General features: G+C 48.4%; 1 protein-coding gene across 4 annotated transcripts in view; it reads left to right on the top strand.

Moving 5' to 3' along the window:
• The window catches only part of rbms3 (RNA binding motif, single stranded interacting protein), a 166,132-nt gene that overhangs the window by 82,426 nt on the left and 66,914 nt on the right, over positions 1–16,792 (top strand). For all 4 annotated transcript variants that reach the window (XM_068332305.1, XM_068332308.1, XM_068332307.1 and 1 more), the window contains 2 exons: positions 3,441–3,499; positions 12,938–13,029. In XM_068332305.1, the coding sequence (XP_068188406.1) occupies positions 3,441–3,499; positions 12,938–13,029 (151 nt within the window). The remainder of the gene's footprint in view (positions 1–3,440; positions 3,500–12,937; positions 13,030–16,792) is intronic.

Below are 16,792 nucleotides of genomic sequence, written 5' to 3'. Positions count from 1 at the left end.
TCATGACATATATAATGATATATAATATTTACATCTACATATATATACTTTCCCAAGCATTCAGAATTCTCTCTTTCCTGCTCAGGAGTCTAATTATCACGTCTTCTGAGGACATTTCTGTCACCTTCTTCTCCGTTTCCTTCCATCCCATTTCTCCGTTTTATCTTTGATTGCTATAAAGAAGTGGCGTTTCTCATCCATCTGACTTCCCTCTGTTGTGTCCCCTCCGTCTGTTACCATGACACCCATCGCCAGCATCAGCATCAAAGACTTAAAATGCATCTCGTGGAAATATAGGTTACCTGGAGGAAGACGCTCCTTTTCTTTAGAAGTGCGCCCCAAAATCAGAATGGGAAAGAAAACACGGATGCCCCCGTTGTATGTCATCAGCTTCATCCTTCAGACCTGTGAAGGTTGGACGGTGGTTGGAACGTGGTTGGATGGCAGTCGGATAATGGTTGGATGGTGGTTGGATGGTGCAGCGTGAGAACACTCCTGTTCTGTATTCCTCTTATTGTTTTACATAAAGCCTAACAGGTGATGAGTCCTAGTGATTATTCTCTACAGAGCTCTGTTCACACCTGCCCCCCGCCTCCTGCCCCCCACCCCGCCTCCTGCCCCCCCACACGGTGCTTCAGAGGTGCTGAACACGCCTGAAGCACAGTTTTCAGAGCTTCAGCGAAACAACAGGGAAGTTCAGCGGCGCCCAGAGACGGTCGTCCAATCCCGCGCCCCGGTCCCGCCCACTCACAGTGGGCAGCAGGTCCAATCCCGCGCCTCGGCCCCGCCCCTCCGCTGTGGGGAGGCGTGTCTTGTTTTCTCCAGGGGATGGAGGGAGGGGGGGTGGTGGTCGTCCAGGTGCAGACTCAAAATGGAGGGGTAGGAGAAAACTCCCAGAATGCTTTGCATACAGAGGAAAGATGAATAAAGTGAAGAATAAATAAATGTGTGTGTGTGTGTGTGTGTGTGTGTGTGTGTGTGTGTGTGTGTGTGTGTGTGTGTGTGTGTGTGTGTGCTCTCGGTACAACACTTGGGTGGTCCGTTCCTCTGTTCCCGTTCTACCAGAACCACCACAGTGACGCGCTGCGGTTCTTCGTTCTGAGCTCTGATGACGTTTCATCCAGTAAGAGAGTCAAAATCAAAGCAATGCATGCTGGGACGTCGTGGACGAGCCTCTAGTGTACGTTTGTACGCCTAAAAATAACCCACAAAGCCTCTAAAACGCGTTGATATTGCGTCAGAATGAAGACAGGAGTGGAGGATAAGATTTGTGACATCACACACACACACACACACACACACACACACACACACACACACACACACACACACACACACACACACACACACACTCCGTCCTGGCTCCGTCCACCTCTCCTCTTCATCCCGGCCGCTCCGTCTTTGTGTAGAGTGGATTTGGACGGCGTGACGGCGGCGTTGATGAGTCGTTTTTAACATTTAATGAGGCGAGCGGTGATGAGTTGGCATGGCGACGCTTCTGTCTCCGGCTTCCCCCGAGTCCAAACAAAGTTTTAATGAGAACTTTTCCCCCAATTTGTGCCAGAAGCACCGAGCTTTTTAACTGATTCCCAGACTGGAAGCACGCGACGTCGTTTCTCTCCAACGCAGGAGAAGAAGAAGAAGGAGAAACGCACCTGTGTGGAAACAAACAGGTAAGGCCTCCAGGAGGAAACCAAACGCGTGGCTTTGATGTCGCGCCAGGAAAAAAAAACCCCAACATAATGGGAACGACGTTGGATTTTATTGTCTATTCAGCGCTTGATTATTTAATAAACTTTTTTTTTTTTAATTCGTTCCCAAAAATCTCCTTTTTTCCCCGCCGAAAACCGAAATAGCTCCGTCGCTAACCCGGCTCTGCAGGCTCTCTAATCAAACGCACCCTCTCCGCTCGTCTTGCGTCTCAGCGTGATCAAAACGTCGCCCGTCGGTTCTGTTCTGCTGCAGCAGATTATGGATCCCTATCGCTAAAACGGCATGTTTTTCTGCAAAAGAGACTCGCTGATTGGTGAGTGATGTCTGCATGTGTGTGTGTGTGTGTGTGTGTGTGTGTGTGTGTGTGTGTGTGTGTGTGTTCGTGAGCGAGAAAGAGAGCTGGTAGTTTTCCTCTTGGTGCTCATCAGTTCATATCCACCACCCACCCCACCGCAGCATGCAGTAAATAGAGTCTCCGCCACTCGTTGAGAAATGGCACAATTATCCCCTGCTGGTGAAATATGGGTCGGGATGCACCACTGCTTCTTCCCTACAATGTGTGTGTGTGTGTGTGTGTGTGTGTGTGTGTGTGTGTGTGTGTGTGTGTAAGAGACGAAAGAATTGCCGTCTTTTCTCAGTTCGCTCATTGTGATGTGCACACATAGGGAAATTGAGATTGAACACGCCGGGAATTGTTTCTCGCTCTCATATTTATACGCAGACCTGCATTCGTCACGTGCACAATTGTAATTGTGCGAAACGCGCCGGCATATGCCACGGCACGCCAGCGCATACGGTGCACGCACGCATGTGGATGGAAGCTAACGTGTCGACGAAGTCCACCGGGGGGCACGCTGGGTAATAATTAGAGAACAACGCGCTTCTTCACGCTCCAGCAGAACTTTAGGGATTGTTCTTCAGACTTTCAATGAACGTCAGACGAACGCTGTAAACAAATGCTATCAGCCTCCAGTGACGTCTCCTTCCAGTAGCATTTGACGGTCGGACCAATTTGCAAATTGCGAGTCATGGCTAAATCGCGGGAACCTACAGGAGTCAGGGTCGGACCGAGGTTTCTGCCTGTTAAAAAGTTTCTGCTTGTTTTTTTTTGTTTGTTTTTTTTAAAGACGTGGTTCCATCAGCAGATGCTGAAGAAGTTGGGGTCTGGCCGAGGTTTCGGCCTGGTAAAAAGTTTTGTGTGTTTTTAAAAAAAAAAAGTGATTCAATTGCCGGATGCTCGAGGAGTTGGGGTCTGGCCGAGGTTTCTTCCTGTTAAAAAATTTCTTCCTGTTTTTTTTTCCTCAAAGATGTGGTTCAATCGCCTCAAGAAGTCAGGGTCTGGCCGAGGTTTCTGCCTTTTTTTTCTGAAAGATGTGGTTCAATTGCCTTATCCTCGAAGGGTCGGGGTCTGGCCGAGGTTTCTGCCTGTTAAAAAGTTTCTTCCTGTTTTTTTTTTTCTGAAAAATGTGGTTCAATTGCCTGATCCTCAAGGATTTAGGGTCTGTCCAAGGTTTCTGCCTGGTAAATAGAACTTTTTCCTGATTGCTGTTAGCTCCTGGAGGATTCTGTTGGCTTTCTGTAAATAGACCTCAGAGACTCATTGGGATAACTTCTGCCAAATTTTGCACAATATAAGTATAATTTAATGTGACTTGATTTGATGACATCCTGAGTGAAATCCTCTGTTTTCCTTCAGCAGTATTAACTTTAACTTTTCGTCCTCACAGGTACGGGAAAATCGTGTCAACCAAGGCCATCCTGGATAAGAACACCAACCAATGCAAAGGTAAGTCACGCGTTCCTCCGTCTTGTGCCGTCACTTTGTTTTACGACACTAGCTATCCGTCTTTAGCGCGGCGTGTCACGGCAGCCGCCACCCAAGGCCTGAGGTAAATTTAGACATCAGCGAGGGCGCCCGGCGCTGTAAATCAGGCGCGTAGCGAGGCGCTAGCTGAACAGGACGGCACCCAGAGGATAAACAGACGAGCAGCGTTACCTCAGACCTTCTTCATCTCCTCTTCAATTTCCTGTTTCGTCGTATGGAAGGCAATCCTGAATGCGTTTCAGCCAAACCTCCATTAGCGTCCGCGCACAATGACATCAGTGACTCATTTGGATTGGTTCACATGCATGAACGTGCGCGCGTCCCAAACCAATTAAAGGGCTAATAAGCTAGTTGGGAAAAGATAAACTTTAATTACTCTCATTGTCACGTTCACCTTCTTCTCCAGGTCCTGGCTCTATTTTTTTTACTCCAGTCACCTGCCTCGCTGGGCCGGAAATAGATTTCACATGTTCCTCTTTTGTTGCGTCGCAATCAGTCGGTAATGATCAACACCAGCTTCAGCAGAGGAGGACTCCAAGACGGGGGAGACGGAGAGAAGGGAAGAAAAAAGATTAGCGTGCTGCTCGCCCCCGAGGTGCCTGGCAGCACTGTTTAAGAGCTATTGAAGTTCCATCAATACTTTTAATTGCTTTTTGTGGTTTCCCCCGTCTCTGAAGTGTGGATTTTCAAGGTGAAGCCGCCTCCTCAACAGGGCTGCACACCTGAGTTTATCCTGCCAGACAAGCTCTGGGTCAAAATGTGGCGGAAAAAAAGGACCTCTGCTTTTGACAGGATGGATAAAAAGAGCTGATTATCAAGACAAGGACTATTTCTTTCTGTCCTTTTGAAAACAAGGATTGTGTTTAAGTGGGCGTGGCCTCTCTGCTCAAGAAGGCCACGCCCACTTAAACAAACCGACTTTGTAGACCGCCGCTTCACGACGCCTCCCGTTAGTCATCCTGTGATTATAAGCAGGAAGTGATGTTGGACCCTGATTGGCTGGAGCTTAAACCGTGCCATTCGTCCAAAACCGCTCCGTCAATTCAAATAAAAACTAAGTCGGTTTCTGAAACGACGGACTCTGATTGGACGGCGGATGACGGGCGTAGGAGTGAGAGCGTGGGTGAGGACGCCGTTATGGAAAAACAGAACGACGATGACGCGTTCTGTACTTACAGTTCAGATGTCAAAATGTGTGTGTGTGTGTGTGTGTGTGTGTGTGTTTTAGCATGAATGCAAACACACACACACACACACCGGCGCAGGTGCGGCGCCCACGCACACCATTGTTTCCCCGCTTCCGTGCATCAATCTATACGTCCGCCCGTCGGTGCACAAGCGTGTGCGTTTGCTGTGGCACCGTCAGACCGTGTAATACACCTCTCCCACGCACTCAAACACACACACACACACACACACACACACACACACACACACACACACACACACACCTCCCCATCCATCTGCCGGAGGTGCGCTCCACTCCCGCGGCAGCAGTTGCCATGCAGCGGATCTATCAATCCTATTTCTAACATCACAGCGTGTGCGCCTGTGTCTCCGCCGCCACACAGGCCTTTCAACAAGCCTCTCCATGTTCCCGGTTCCTGACTCACACACACACACACACACACACACACACACACACACACACACACACACACACACCTCCAGGCAAACACACACACACACGTCTGTGCACGGCAATAAATACATTCCCGTTTTGGATGCTCTTTTCTCCGGTGGCGTTTGGGGTTTGCGTCGCGGTCGGAACGCGATCGCCATCCGTCCCCAATGGGGGCGGCGCTTGAAATAAAGCAGGCCCGACCAAACCAGACGGAGATGTTTGATTCGTCCTGCCGGCGCCGCGGGCGCAGGAAGTGCCCTCAGCTCGGTTTCCATTCCCGGAGAGATAAGACCGCTGCTCCGAGATCCTGGCGCTTTCGTGGAGTCCGTCGGACCGAGGCGCTCCATCATCTTCCTCGCTGGGCGGCACGTGTGACCGTTACAACCTGCAGCATCCCTTCTTCCATCCTAATGGAGAATTATGGGTAGTATTTTATTTAAAAAAACCTGATTTATCGCCGCGTCGGCGGCTTGATTGTAACGTCGCACGAGGGCCGCTGACGAATGAGGTGGTGCTTTTCCGGCGGCGCCTGTTTCTCATTGCGCGTTTGCATGTATGGCGGGAAAGAAGGGCAGGGAGGGGGGGAACAGGGGAAAGAAGGGGGGGCGGTAGAGTGCTTTTTGCATCCGTTATTGGTTTCTCATTAGGGGGCTGAGATGTAAACATTTGTCTGTGTTGTACGCCGCTCCGGCACAATTAAGGATTCTATTTGCCGCCCCTTCTGCCCTTTGAAAGTGAATTATGTGCAGATGAGAATCTCGACTGAAGTGCGGCCAATGGCGGGCTTTTTTCTTTTCTGGAAAGACCAGGAATTGGCTGGAGAGACACAGAGAGTGGGGGAGGGGAGCGTCCCGTTTCCTGCTTGCGACGCGTAAATGAGTTGAAGGATAATCCGATTCCTAATCCGTATCCGATTGGTCCGAGTCTTCCGTAAACACAAGCGTTCCTCCAGCTCTTGACCTTTGGCACCTCCTTCCGCTTCCTGTTCTGTTTTTTTTTTTTTTTGCCGTCGTTGAGCGAATGCGTGCACTTCTAATCAGCGCCAGTGCGACCCGGGGGTTGCCGTGAGGTTGAAATCCGGGAGCTGTCGAAATCAGAGGTCAAAGTAAGCGGAAATTTCCCGTGGGAATTGTGGCATCATCGCCCGTTTGGGGGCGTTACAGCCTGGGACGTAAAAATACGGGAGAAACAAACTCGACCCCGGTTGGTTTTCAGCGCCGCAACCCCTTTTCAAAGGCATCCCGGCGCTCCTGAATGCCTCGCCGGTAGTGGAAGGTGACGGGCGTGCCCCCAGTCATCTCTTATCCCACGCTTGCTGCCCCTCCCCCACCTGAAGGCGGAAGGAATGGCGATGCAAGAAATGGCCCCCCGCTGACCTGCCAATGCTCGGGCCCTCTTCCCCGTCCCCTGACTAATGACCCTCCCTCTGATTAGTTAAGGAGGGCATAAATCATAACTTGGACTTGCTGTGGGGGGGTGGGGGCAGGTAAGGGGGAGGGGCGTTCCTCAGGAATGACTAACAGATGCATGACGGAAGGAAAAGGAGCACTTGTTTCCGAGTGAGGGGCTCTTTTTCTTGTTTGCCTACGGAGTTTGTCCAACTGGATCACAAGCCCCGCCCGTCTGACGGGATTAGCTACCTTATTTCAGTCCTGGGGGGGTGCGGGTAACAGGGATACCGTCATACGTTTAATGATAAGACGCTCTATAGGTGGAGTGAAGGATGGCGCCATTGTCATGGCATTTTAGCGTTAGTGTGTTAGCGTTAGCGGCTGCTGTTAGCGATCCGACGCTGTTTGACATTTGAGCCCTAATGTGTGCGTGTGAACGTACGCTTTGTTAACATGTGCGGCGTTTGGCATTTACAGGTTAGTGCTTGTTTATCCGTGTGTGTGTGTGTGTGTGTGTGTGTGTGTGCGTGTGTGTGTGTGTGTGTGTGTGTGTGTGTGTGTGTGTGTGTGGTGCAGCGTCCATGCGGTGCAACCACACTTGCTGCGGGTCTCATTCTAACAACCTCTTGACTCGTAATTATCACTCTTCATGTCTCGCACCGGTCTGAAGTGCTTTTTCGCGCATCGCACCCGACACAACGGTGACTTCCTGTTGAGCTAGCATGCTAACGACGCTAACGGAGACCCGAGCAGCAACGGCATTCACGCGTTGGCTTCATTTAGGAGCTAAATACTCTTTTAATAGTTTTAACTTTTTTTTTTTTTTTTAATTTAGTTTTGAGCGAGGATTATTTTAAACCCATCGGAGAGCGAAGAGGTGTGACACACACACACACACACACACACACACACCCACACACACACACACACACACACACACACACATTTTAAATAGTGTCATGCTGAATTTAAAGCTGAAGATGCAGCGGAGGCCATATGGCGCCGCGCTAAAGCTAATGAGAGAGAGGAGATATGAATTAATTAAGGAGGGAAAAATGGGCGGAAAGGAAGTAAGAAAAATGATGAGTAAAATGAAGGAGAGGAAGTCATTACGTCGCACCCATATGTTAGAATACTTTAATACTTTAGCGGTAAACAAAGTGTAAAGGGAACTTGTGACGTAGCATCAGGGCTACAGGGATGCTAACAGTTTCCCCTGACAAGGACACGCCTCCACCGCCCCGGAGAAGATGACAAGAAATACGATACGGCCAATCGGCCGGCTGCCCGGGCCCAAGATGAATGCCTGGGCTGTAAATCGACGTGGGGGGGGGGCTGGGGGGTAAGTTAATTGCCCGGCGTCTCATCTTGAAGGTGTGACTTATTGTACAACAAATGGGAATCGTCTGCTAAGTGAAGGCAGGAGGACGACGACGCCTGGAGTAAATGAGGGATAGTCGGTGTCCGGTGGGGGGGCGTAAAGGTCACACACACTGCTTTAGCTCATTGACTCCCATCTGTGTCTGCCCAGCCAATCACACAGCTGGATTTACCGCGCTGGCGGCGGCGGCGGCGGCCAAGGTGTTCTTACACGGCGTTTAAAAAACAAACAAAAAAAACAAGCGCTACAGATGTTTTTGTGTGATCCTTCAAGTCAGATAGATTTATGACCCCGCCCCCTTTCCCCTCCCCCCTTCTCGTTTACTCAAACACCCGCTGGTGTACGCACACAAACAAGAAAATTACAGGTCGTACACAAGCATGTGTACACACCCAGTCCACACACACACACACACACACACAGGGCGTGTGATGTTCCCGTTGCCGTGTCGACGGTGGCCGCGGATGGAGAAGCGAGGATGCTCAGCTCCGGGTTTGGAATGCGACCAAGGCGGTCTGGATGCGGCCGCAGTTCGTCACGGATGTCGTGTCACTATTTAAAACTCCGCTGCTCGCCCTCAGTGTTTGCTCAGCTCGCCACACCCCCCCCCCCTACCAACCCACCAACCACCCCCCCTCCCTGCAGCGCCGCGGCAACCAAGGACACTTTTAAATGTGCAAAGCAATAAATTTATTTAGCGACTCCTTTTTGGGCTTTTTCCCCGTCACTTAAATCAAAAAGCTCAGTTCCGTCTGAAATTTAGTAAAATTAAGCACTTTTTTTTTTTAGTTTCATGCATTTCAAATGTGTGTTGATTGAAGTTTACTGTTTTCATTTAATTTTAAGGCAAAAAATAAAAGTTAAATTATGAAATTTAAATGTTTTTCACAAACGTATTATATTTGATTCACTCCTGGTTTCAGGATTTTTATTCTTTTCCGTCATTAATTTTTTTCCCCCGAAAAAATTTGATGTGTACAATCAGACATGTGCAAAAATTATATATTATATAAAATGAAAGCTCATATATACAAATTTTATTTTTTTAAAAATTGACATTTGTCAGTAGGTTCCATAGGACCTTACATATATATTTTTTTAAAACTTTTTTTTAGGCTTTTTTATTAAACTTTTCTTTTTAACGTTTCTTTCGAAATTTTATCTGATGGCGAGTAGCGGACGTCAGTGGACTTGATTCTGAACGTCCTAACCAATGCGTCTTTATTGATCGATTATCTCCTTTAGTCACGGAGATGTTGGGCGTGTCCTTGGAGGTCGGAGGTCACGACATGACACGATGCAGGAAAACAAAACACTTCACCGCCGCTCCTCCATGAATCATAAGAACCACATTAGGACTATTGTTCTGCATATTTGTCCATGGAGAGGCCCATCCATCTCCTCCCTTAACCGTAATTACTTTTATACATGCAAAGTACGAAATATTAACATACTTGTAACCGTGGTGATTAATCACCCGTGTGCGAACGGCGGTGGCGTCTTTGGCGCTCATCTTGATGACTCACGAGGACGTAAACAATTACGCCGTTTGCCCTGCGCGCTGCCGTAATGCGCCGTGACTCGTGGTTGATTCATTATTCATACTTAGGACCTTATTATTCCATTGTATGCGGCGCAAAATGGGATCATTAGCGCTGAATGTGAGAATGTGGAAAAATGGAAATATTGGGGAAAACGTCGGCGGGTATAGAGGATAGGAAACCCCAAACAATCCCGACTATTAGCAGATAAAGAATGGTAATTTCCCCAGAAGTAATTAGGATTAGCATAATTTGACGGTGCATGAATGATGCGCGGGTGATTGATACGTCGATGGAGGCGTTGTAATGAGTCCCTTATCTCCACTCACCGCCGAGGACTTCTGTGTCGCCTGAGGTGCCATCTACTGTACTCCTAGACCTCTGTGGTGGGGGGGTGTGGGGGCGGTGTCACACACACACACACACACACACACACACACACACACACACACACACACACACACACACACACACACACACACACACACACACACACACACACACACACACACACACACACACACACATTTATTCCTGCAGTGTGGCCACAGTGGAACAGAACTGGTCCCATCCTGCAGCAGCTGACTGAAGACGGCCCTTTTATCTCGACAGCCTCCCTATTAGAGCCAGACTGGGAAATATGATCCGGCAGCTCGCACTCGCTTTATTCTTATCAGTGTGCACATACAGTAAGCATGTGTGTATGTGTATATGTGTGTGTGTGTGTGTGTGTCAGTATTATCAGCCTCCATGCATGTAGCCGGTCGTTTTAAGCTGCTTTTAAGCGACAGTTATCGATTGGATGTCGGTACTACTGGAGAGGCTCCGGAACGCCGGCGTGGAAAGATCCAGCCGTGCTGTTTAGAAACACACCGCAGTTGTGTGTGTGTGTGTGTGTGTCAAAGTGTGTGAGGTGTGATGTCATACACGTACAGTTACAGCATAGTTAAATGGTTGAGTATCCGGGTGCAATTTGAAATATTTTGTCTTTTTCCAATTGAATGAAAAACAGGGTTCTAATGACAAAGTCCATATAAACATAAATAATAATAATAAAGAAATTATAATAAACTTTATATCTATGGATCGGTCTGAAATAATTGAAAAGATCTGATGCATTAAAAGAAAAAATATACTTCTGTGTTACATTTTTTTAACACTTTTATGAGATGGCCCGTTTGTGCACTAGCTAATAATTGTGTGTCACAATTTTAAGGAGTCCCCCAGGGTTAAACCCAAAAAAATGAAGGAGCTGCTATTATAACATGATTTTGCATTGTGTGTTAGCGGGCTAGGCTAACTAGCTAATGCCAGCTGGGACAACAAATCAATATATTTGACTTTGTATGTTTAAAACGTTGTTAAAGCAGCAACGACAGAGCTGTCGGCGGGAAGTGAACACATTCCCACATACGTAACACATAAAAGCACAAACAAAACACTCTTCGACAAAAGCCGGCCCTGAACGGCGCGGGGCCCCGGGGCCACGGATCAAACACCCACATTACACAATCATTGTGTGTATCGTCTAACTAAGTGCACATTGCAGCGGCGTTCCGGAGGCAGCTGCCAGAGTGTCGATCCAACCCTCTTCCAAGAACGCGGCAGACCCCAAATAACCTCCTCGTCACTCTGCCGTTCTTTTTACACATTCTTTCCCTCCATCTATTCACAGCTGTCTGAATGTAGGTCAGTGTTCTCTCATTGAGGCGTGTTCTTAACGCGTTCTAACGTCTAGACCAGGGCTAGACCAATCAGATCCCAAGGATTTACCTTTGCACAGGAAGTGCAATTTCCTTGCCTTTACTTGGAGATATCAAACCCAAAGTTCTTGAATTTTCACCTTCATTCCAGGGAATTTAATCCAAACATTGAATTTCATGTGATGCTGAGTGGAAAACACCCAAAGCCAGTGGATGACGCCAGCTTTTAGTTTTTTTGCGGTCACAAGACTAAAAACCACGTGGAGGATGTGGATCGATTGGCGACGGCAGCAGACAGACTTCTAACGAAGGTGGGCGGCACTCCAGACTTCCTGGGTAAAAATAACCCTCGGAAGTTAACGGAAAGGACAGAATCTGTTGTCTCTGTTAATGGATTTGATTCGGTGTATGCCCATCATGAGCTAAAGGTTGACCTCTGACAACGGAAGTTGCTGGGATCCGAACACAAAGCTGTGCTTATAAATACTTTTATTTTTGCTTATAAAGTTTTAAATAAAGTTTTAGAAATCTTTAAACTCAGTTCATATTTTCTATATATTATAATTTTAGTTTTTCCAGTATATAAACGTATGAATGAGCCCTCCAGTTCATCATAGCCCCGCCTACTTCTCCCAGGCCCACCTCCCTCCAGTCCAGCCCCGCCCCCTTCAGCCCCAGTTCTAACAGCAGGCCATTAATGAGTCATTCCACTCGATTTCTCTTCCGCCACAGCTTATGATTTTCACATTTCTTCACGCTCCTTCACCGCAGCCTGACAGGAAAATAACCTTAGCCCCCCCCCCCCAGCGTCGCCACGCCTCGACCCACTCCTCCTGCCGTGGAACAAACCACGTTCGGATCCTGACATTCTGGTGATGTTGGTATTTTTGGGTATCACTTCCATCATCCACCGGAGCAGGGGGCGCCATTGACTGCTATTAATCCGCCGCCAAATTTTAATTAACACAGGCATGACCCCTCCCCCGCCCCATCTCCGATACATCCCGGAGAATGTCGGGATCACAATAACTCATAAATCACATCAGTAGATTTCACATTCTGCGCTTTTCCCGCTTTGATGAATTTCCAGATGGGACTGGTCGCCGTTAATGTCAGGAAAAATATGAAGAGAGAGATGGATGACGATTCCGAGACGTAGAGGAACGCGAGACGGAGGCACAGGAACGCAATCGGCGTTTACGCGTTTGTAAGCGAGACGCCATAGAGAAGAAATGGCATCATCTTTGATTCGCTGTCAGCAGAGAGGATTACGGAGGTTGTGTTAATATTCCAAGTGTTGAGTCGCGGCGGCGACGGCGGATAGGATTCATCGGCGGAGACGCGAAAACTGAAAATGACTCAGTGATGATTTGAGGAATTAATTTACACTTCTGTCTGTGTGTTTGAGCGCGTATTATTCCTTTAATCATTTACTCTCAATCACAGAATTAGCATCACATGAATTATTCTACTTGGTAAAATGGATGTGTGTGTGTGTGTGGAGGTGGGCAGGATGCCGGGGTTTGTTATTACTAAATCACTCATCCGTGCTGCTAATTAAGATGCATAGTGCCCCCCCTCCCCCCACATGAACGTCAGCGTCGCTAATTATCAAACAATGTCGCGCTCACCCGTGATGAGAACTGGCAGCCTCTGTAGTCGTGTTAGCGACCTATTACCGCCACAATTACCCTCCGCCTGTCAGTCGACTTGTTAGCGTCTGCATTGCTAACGCCTTTCTTTTCTATTTGCCCCCCAGGCTACGGCTTTGTGGACTTCGATAGCCCGGCGGCGGCGCAGAAGGCCGTTTCATCCCTCAAAGCCACCGGTGTCCAGGCTCAGATGGCCAAGGTAAGTGTTAGCATCGGCGTTAGCATCGGATGTGTTAGCTGGCTGTTGTGTATTTCGGTGTGACCCCCCACCCCCATCCACAAGGGGGATTTACGACACCGATGGAACTAAGGTTTCACCTGCAAACTGAATGCTGTCGTTTCCCAGAGTGCTTTGCAGTTTAATGAGCTGGTGACATTCTATCTGCTAGCTACATCTGTAGTTCTGTGAGTTCAGATGCAAAAACGTATGATTTGTGCAGGTGTGTGTGTGTGTGTGTGTTTGTGTGTGTGTGTGTGTGTGTGTGTGTGTGTGTGTGTGTGTGTGTGTGGGTTCCCAGTTTGTAATCTGGCCCGGCTGTAATTGAGGTTTGACCGACCACTTGTCCCAAGCTAGGCTGTGTTATAAGCAGCCCGAGTGGGAAAGGCACTGAGGGGGCGTGTTTGACATATGCAGGGGGGGCGGGTTTTAACCATCATTTAAACTTTTTGCATAATGTATTTTGTGCCTCTTTGGGGGGGACTGTGCTTTTTATGATTTTTTTTTCTCTCTGAACCCGTCTCTCTGTCTGTTGAGGAATCAGATTTAACTCTAACCACACACCCCCCACAACCCCACGCTCTCTAACCACCTATTTCTGCTGTCCGAATGCCTAAACAGGTGAAAAAAATGCGAGGCAGATAAATATGGTGATCACTGGTCCGCATTCGATCTGAATGAGACCCCCCCCTCATAAAGAAATCCTGATGAGATGGAGAATGGCGAATGGCGCCAGTAGGAGATGACAGAAACGATGATAACGACGAAGGTGGCAATTATTGTGATCAGACGGGATGAGATGTGACAGGAGAAGATGATATCCTGAGCGGTGCTCAGGTGTCCCATTTCCTCAAACGCACCGTTCGGCCATTTCTTCTCGCCGCAGGCGTCCCTCGTCCAATATTCAAATGAGGCCGGCTCTCAGAATGCAGATAAGAACCCGTCGCACTTTACGTGGTCCCTGTTATCTCATCGGGTATCGTCACCAGGAGAGGTCTCGTACCCCGAGGCCTCAAAAGGTGACCTTTGCAAGAATGTGTGTGTGTGTGTGGCATCTTGTTTTGCTCACGTGAACAGAAAGCTCAGCGCTGCTTTTATCGTACAAGTGAGACGCATTAAGGAGCAGTTTGCTTTTATAGACTCCCTCTGCATCTCTCTGATGCCTCCTTACCGGGTATCACCCCCATCACTCTATGGCCCCCCCTTCAGGTTCTCCCCAACCCCCTCGTCTTTCGCTTAATACTGTTTTCTCGTGTTCATGAACACATTTATATTCAGATGAGTCCAATTTATTCTCATCTATTATTAACGGCTTGTCTTTGCGTCTGCCTACCTGCCAAGGTGTCGCCTCCCGTTCGGCACAGGGCGGGGCGTTCACCCCCCCAGTCAAGGGGATGCAAGCCCAGGTGCGTCTTGATGAAGGTGTAAATCACAGACAGCGCAGACCGCCTCCGTTTTGTCACATCCATCTCCCCACAACAAAGTCATAAATGGATCACGCGTCAGCGCCGGAGGCGTGGGCTCATTAAATAAAACCGTCACAGTAATCAAGTTTTCCCCTGCCTTGACGCCATTAAAACACTTTTATTAAGGTGCCTTATTTTAAACACAGCTGCAAAAAAGGAGGCAAATAAAGAGGAAAGAGGAGCAAAAAGGAAGAGGAAAAGGAAACGTGGCTCCGTTTCCTCTCCTCCTCTCGCTCCCCTCAGGAATTTCAAATACCAAAGCAACAGAGATGAAACATCGGCTTCCTTTTGTCTCGCCCTCCCCCGGGGACGGTGACAGCGAGAGGGAGGCAAGGATTCGTAATTAAGGCACCTAAAGGACGCTCCCCCCCCACACCGCACTCCTCCCCTCCCCCCGTGCGCCTCACTTCCTGTCAGTCACCTCTACACAAGTCACAGATAAGGGCTTTTAGCATCACTGTGGAGTGTGTGTCTGTTTGGATGACGCTTCATTTGTGATTGAACTTTGAAGTGTGTGTGTGCATGTGTGTGTGTGTGTGTGCATGTGTGTGTGTGTGTGTGCATGTGTGTGTGTGTGTGTGTGTGTGTGTGTGTGTGTGAGATCTAGGCGTGACATACAGTACATTGTTATATTGTACGCACACGCCCTATCGTGTAAATATTTGTGTTTGTTTGTATGTTTACTTGTTTGTTTATAAATGCATGTGTTTGTAAACAGTGTAACTTTGTATCATTTTGTTGAACGACGTTGTAACAATATTGTTTTAAAACTGTCGTTTTAATCGTTTTTTAAAAAAACTTGTGGCGGCGGCTGCCGATGACTCCGCTGAGGCTAATGAAAGGACGGTGGTGAATCAGAGCAGATCTAGACAAAGTCCTAATCGGAAGAGATGATTGGCTCACAAGAAGGGTGTGTCAGCGTGCGTTGGATGAGCGCCATCAGCTGATCAGGAAGTTTAGCCTTCGTTTACCGACGTGTTTCAGAACGGCGGTGCCGCGTTAAACTGATAACACCAGTGTGTCATCAATAAAACGTCGCACGTCAGAACAACTTTTTTTTCTTCTTTGGGGGGTTGATATTAAACACAGGCACGGCGTCGCATCTTCACGCCGCCGACTCCATCGCGCCGTGGCTTTTATTCGAGAAGCCGCCCGAAAAAAAAAAAGAAGAAGAAAATTGACGCGTCGCGCCGACAGAAAGATAACAGGTAAACGGCGCATCCGGCGCCGCAAATGCAAACCTGTCAAGCAGCCGCTGGCCTACCGCCGCACAGGCTACCATTTTCCCCTTGAGCCAATCAGATTGAATTATGGGAAGGGCACCCTCGATTGTGGTGTCTGTGTCGGAGTGGTAATTCCGCCTGACAGCTGCTTGCTTTCAGACAACAGCCAGTCTTTATGGAAATCATCCGTCCACATTCTCGCGGCAGTCGGCTCGGGCTGATAACAGCCTGAATGAAAACAAAGCTGTCCTTTTCTGTTCTCTTTCTTTCTTTCTTTCTTTTTTTTTTTTCCATTCTCCTTCCTCTCGGTGTGGACGGCCTAAAATTAGCACGGCGCTACCATCCTACGGCGGCTGACGGTGCACCACGCGCTTCAGATTTCTCACATTCCGATATAAATCTTCTGCTGACAATTTATTTCCCGGGATCTGGAACAGAAAAAACGGCAAATATGTCAATTTGTGTTATTTTTATGTCTTTTATCTTGTCTTTTCTGCGTTTCCCTCGAATGTCAGACGCAAAACTAGAATGAACCGGGTTCTGATTGGGCTCATGTTTCCGCGGCGAGTGTCTCCATCCATATAAACCCGACAGAAAGACACCGTTTGCCCTTCACTTCACATTACAGCAGGGGAATTATGCTAAAAGCTTCATTAAAGTGCCTCCATGAAGAGAATCCCAAATGTTTATCACTCATCCTCGTACCGGCCCATCAAAGACCGGTCGCCAGCGAACGCCTCGGACGGTTTAATGGCGTCAGGCGCTCTCTTTTTTATTTAATCCCACTCCTTTACACTCACCCTCTCTCTCCTGGGGAAGATTACCTATCAATATTACATTTATATTCATGTGAAAAGCACAGATCCCCCCCAGCCCCTCTGGGTGGTCCGCCGTCAGTCAGCAGTCTTTATATTATCCCTCAAAGGTGACTCGCCGCTGACTCCCGGGACCCCGCGGTTCGCCTCAACACGAGGGTGACCTCTGGGCGATAATCAAAGGGATGGCTGACGTTGCTGCTAGCTGGTTGCTGACAACAGCTAGCCTAGCATAGCCGGC

The sequence above is a fragment of the Antennarius striatus genome, chromosome 14 (assembly GCF_040054535.1).
Source record: "Antennarius striatus isolate MH-2024 chromosome 14, ASM4005453v1, whole genome shotgun sequence".
NCBI lineage: Eukaryota > Metazoa > Chordata > Actinopteri > Lophiiformes > Antennariidae > Antennarius > Antennarius striatus.
Note: the sequence above shows the minus strand (reverse complement) of the source record. Positions and strands in the feature narration are given on the sequence as shown.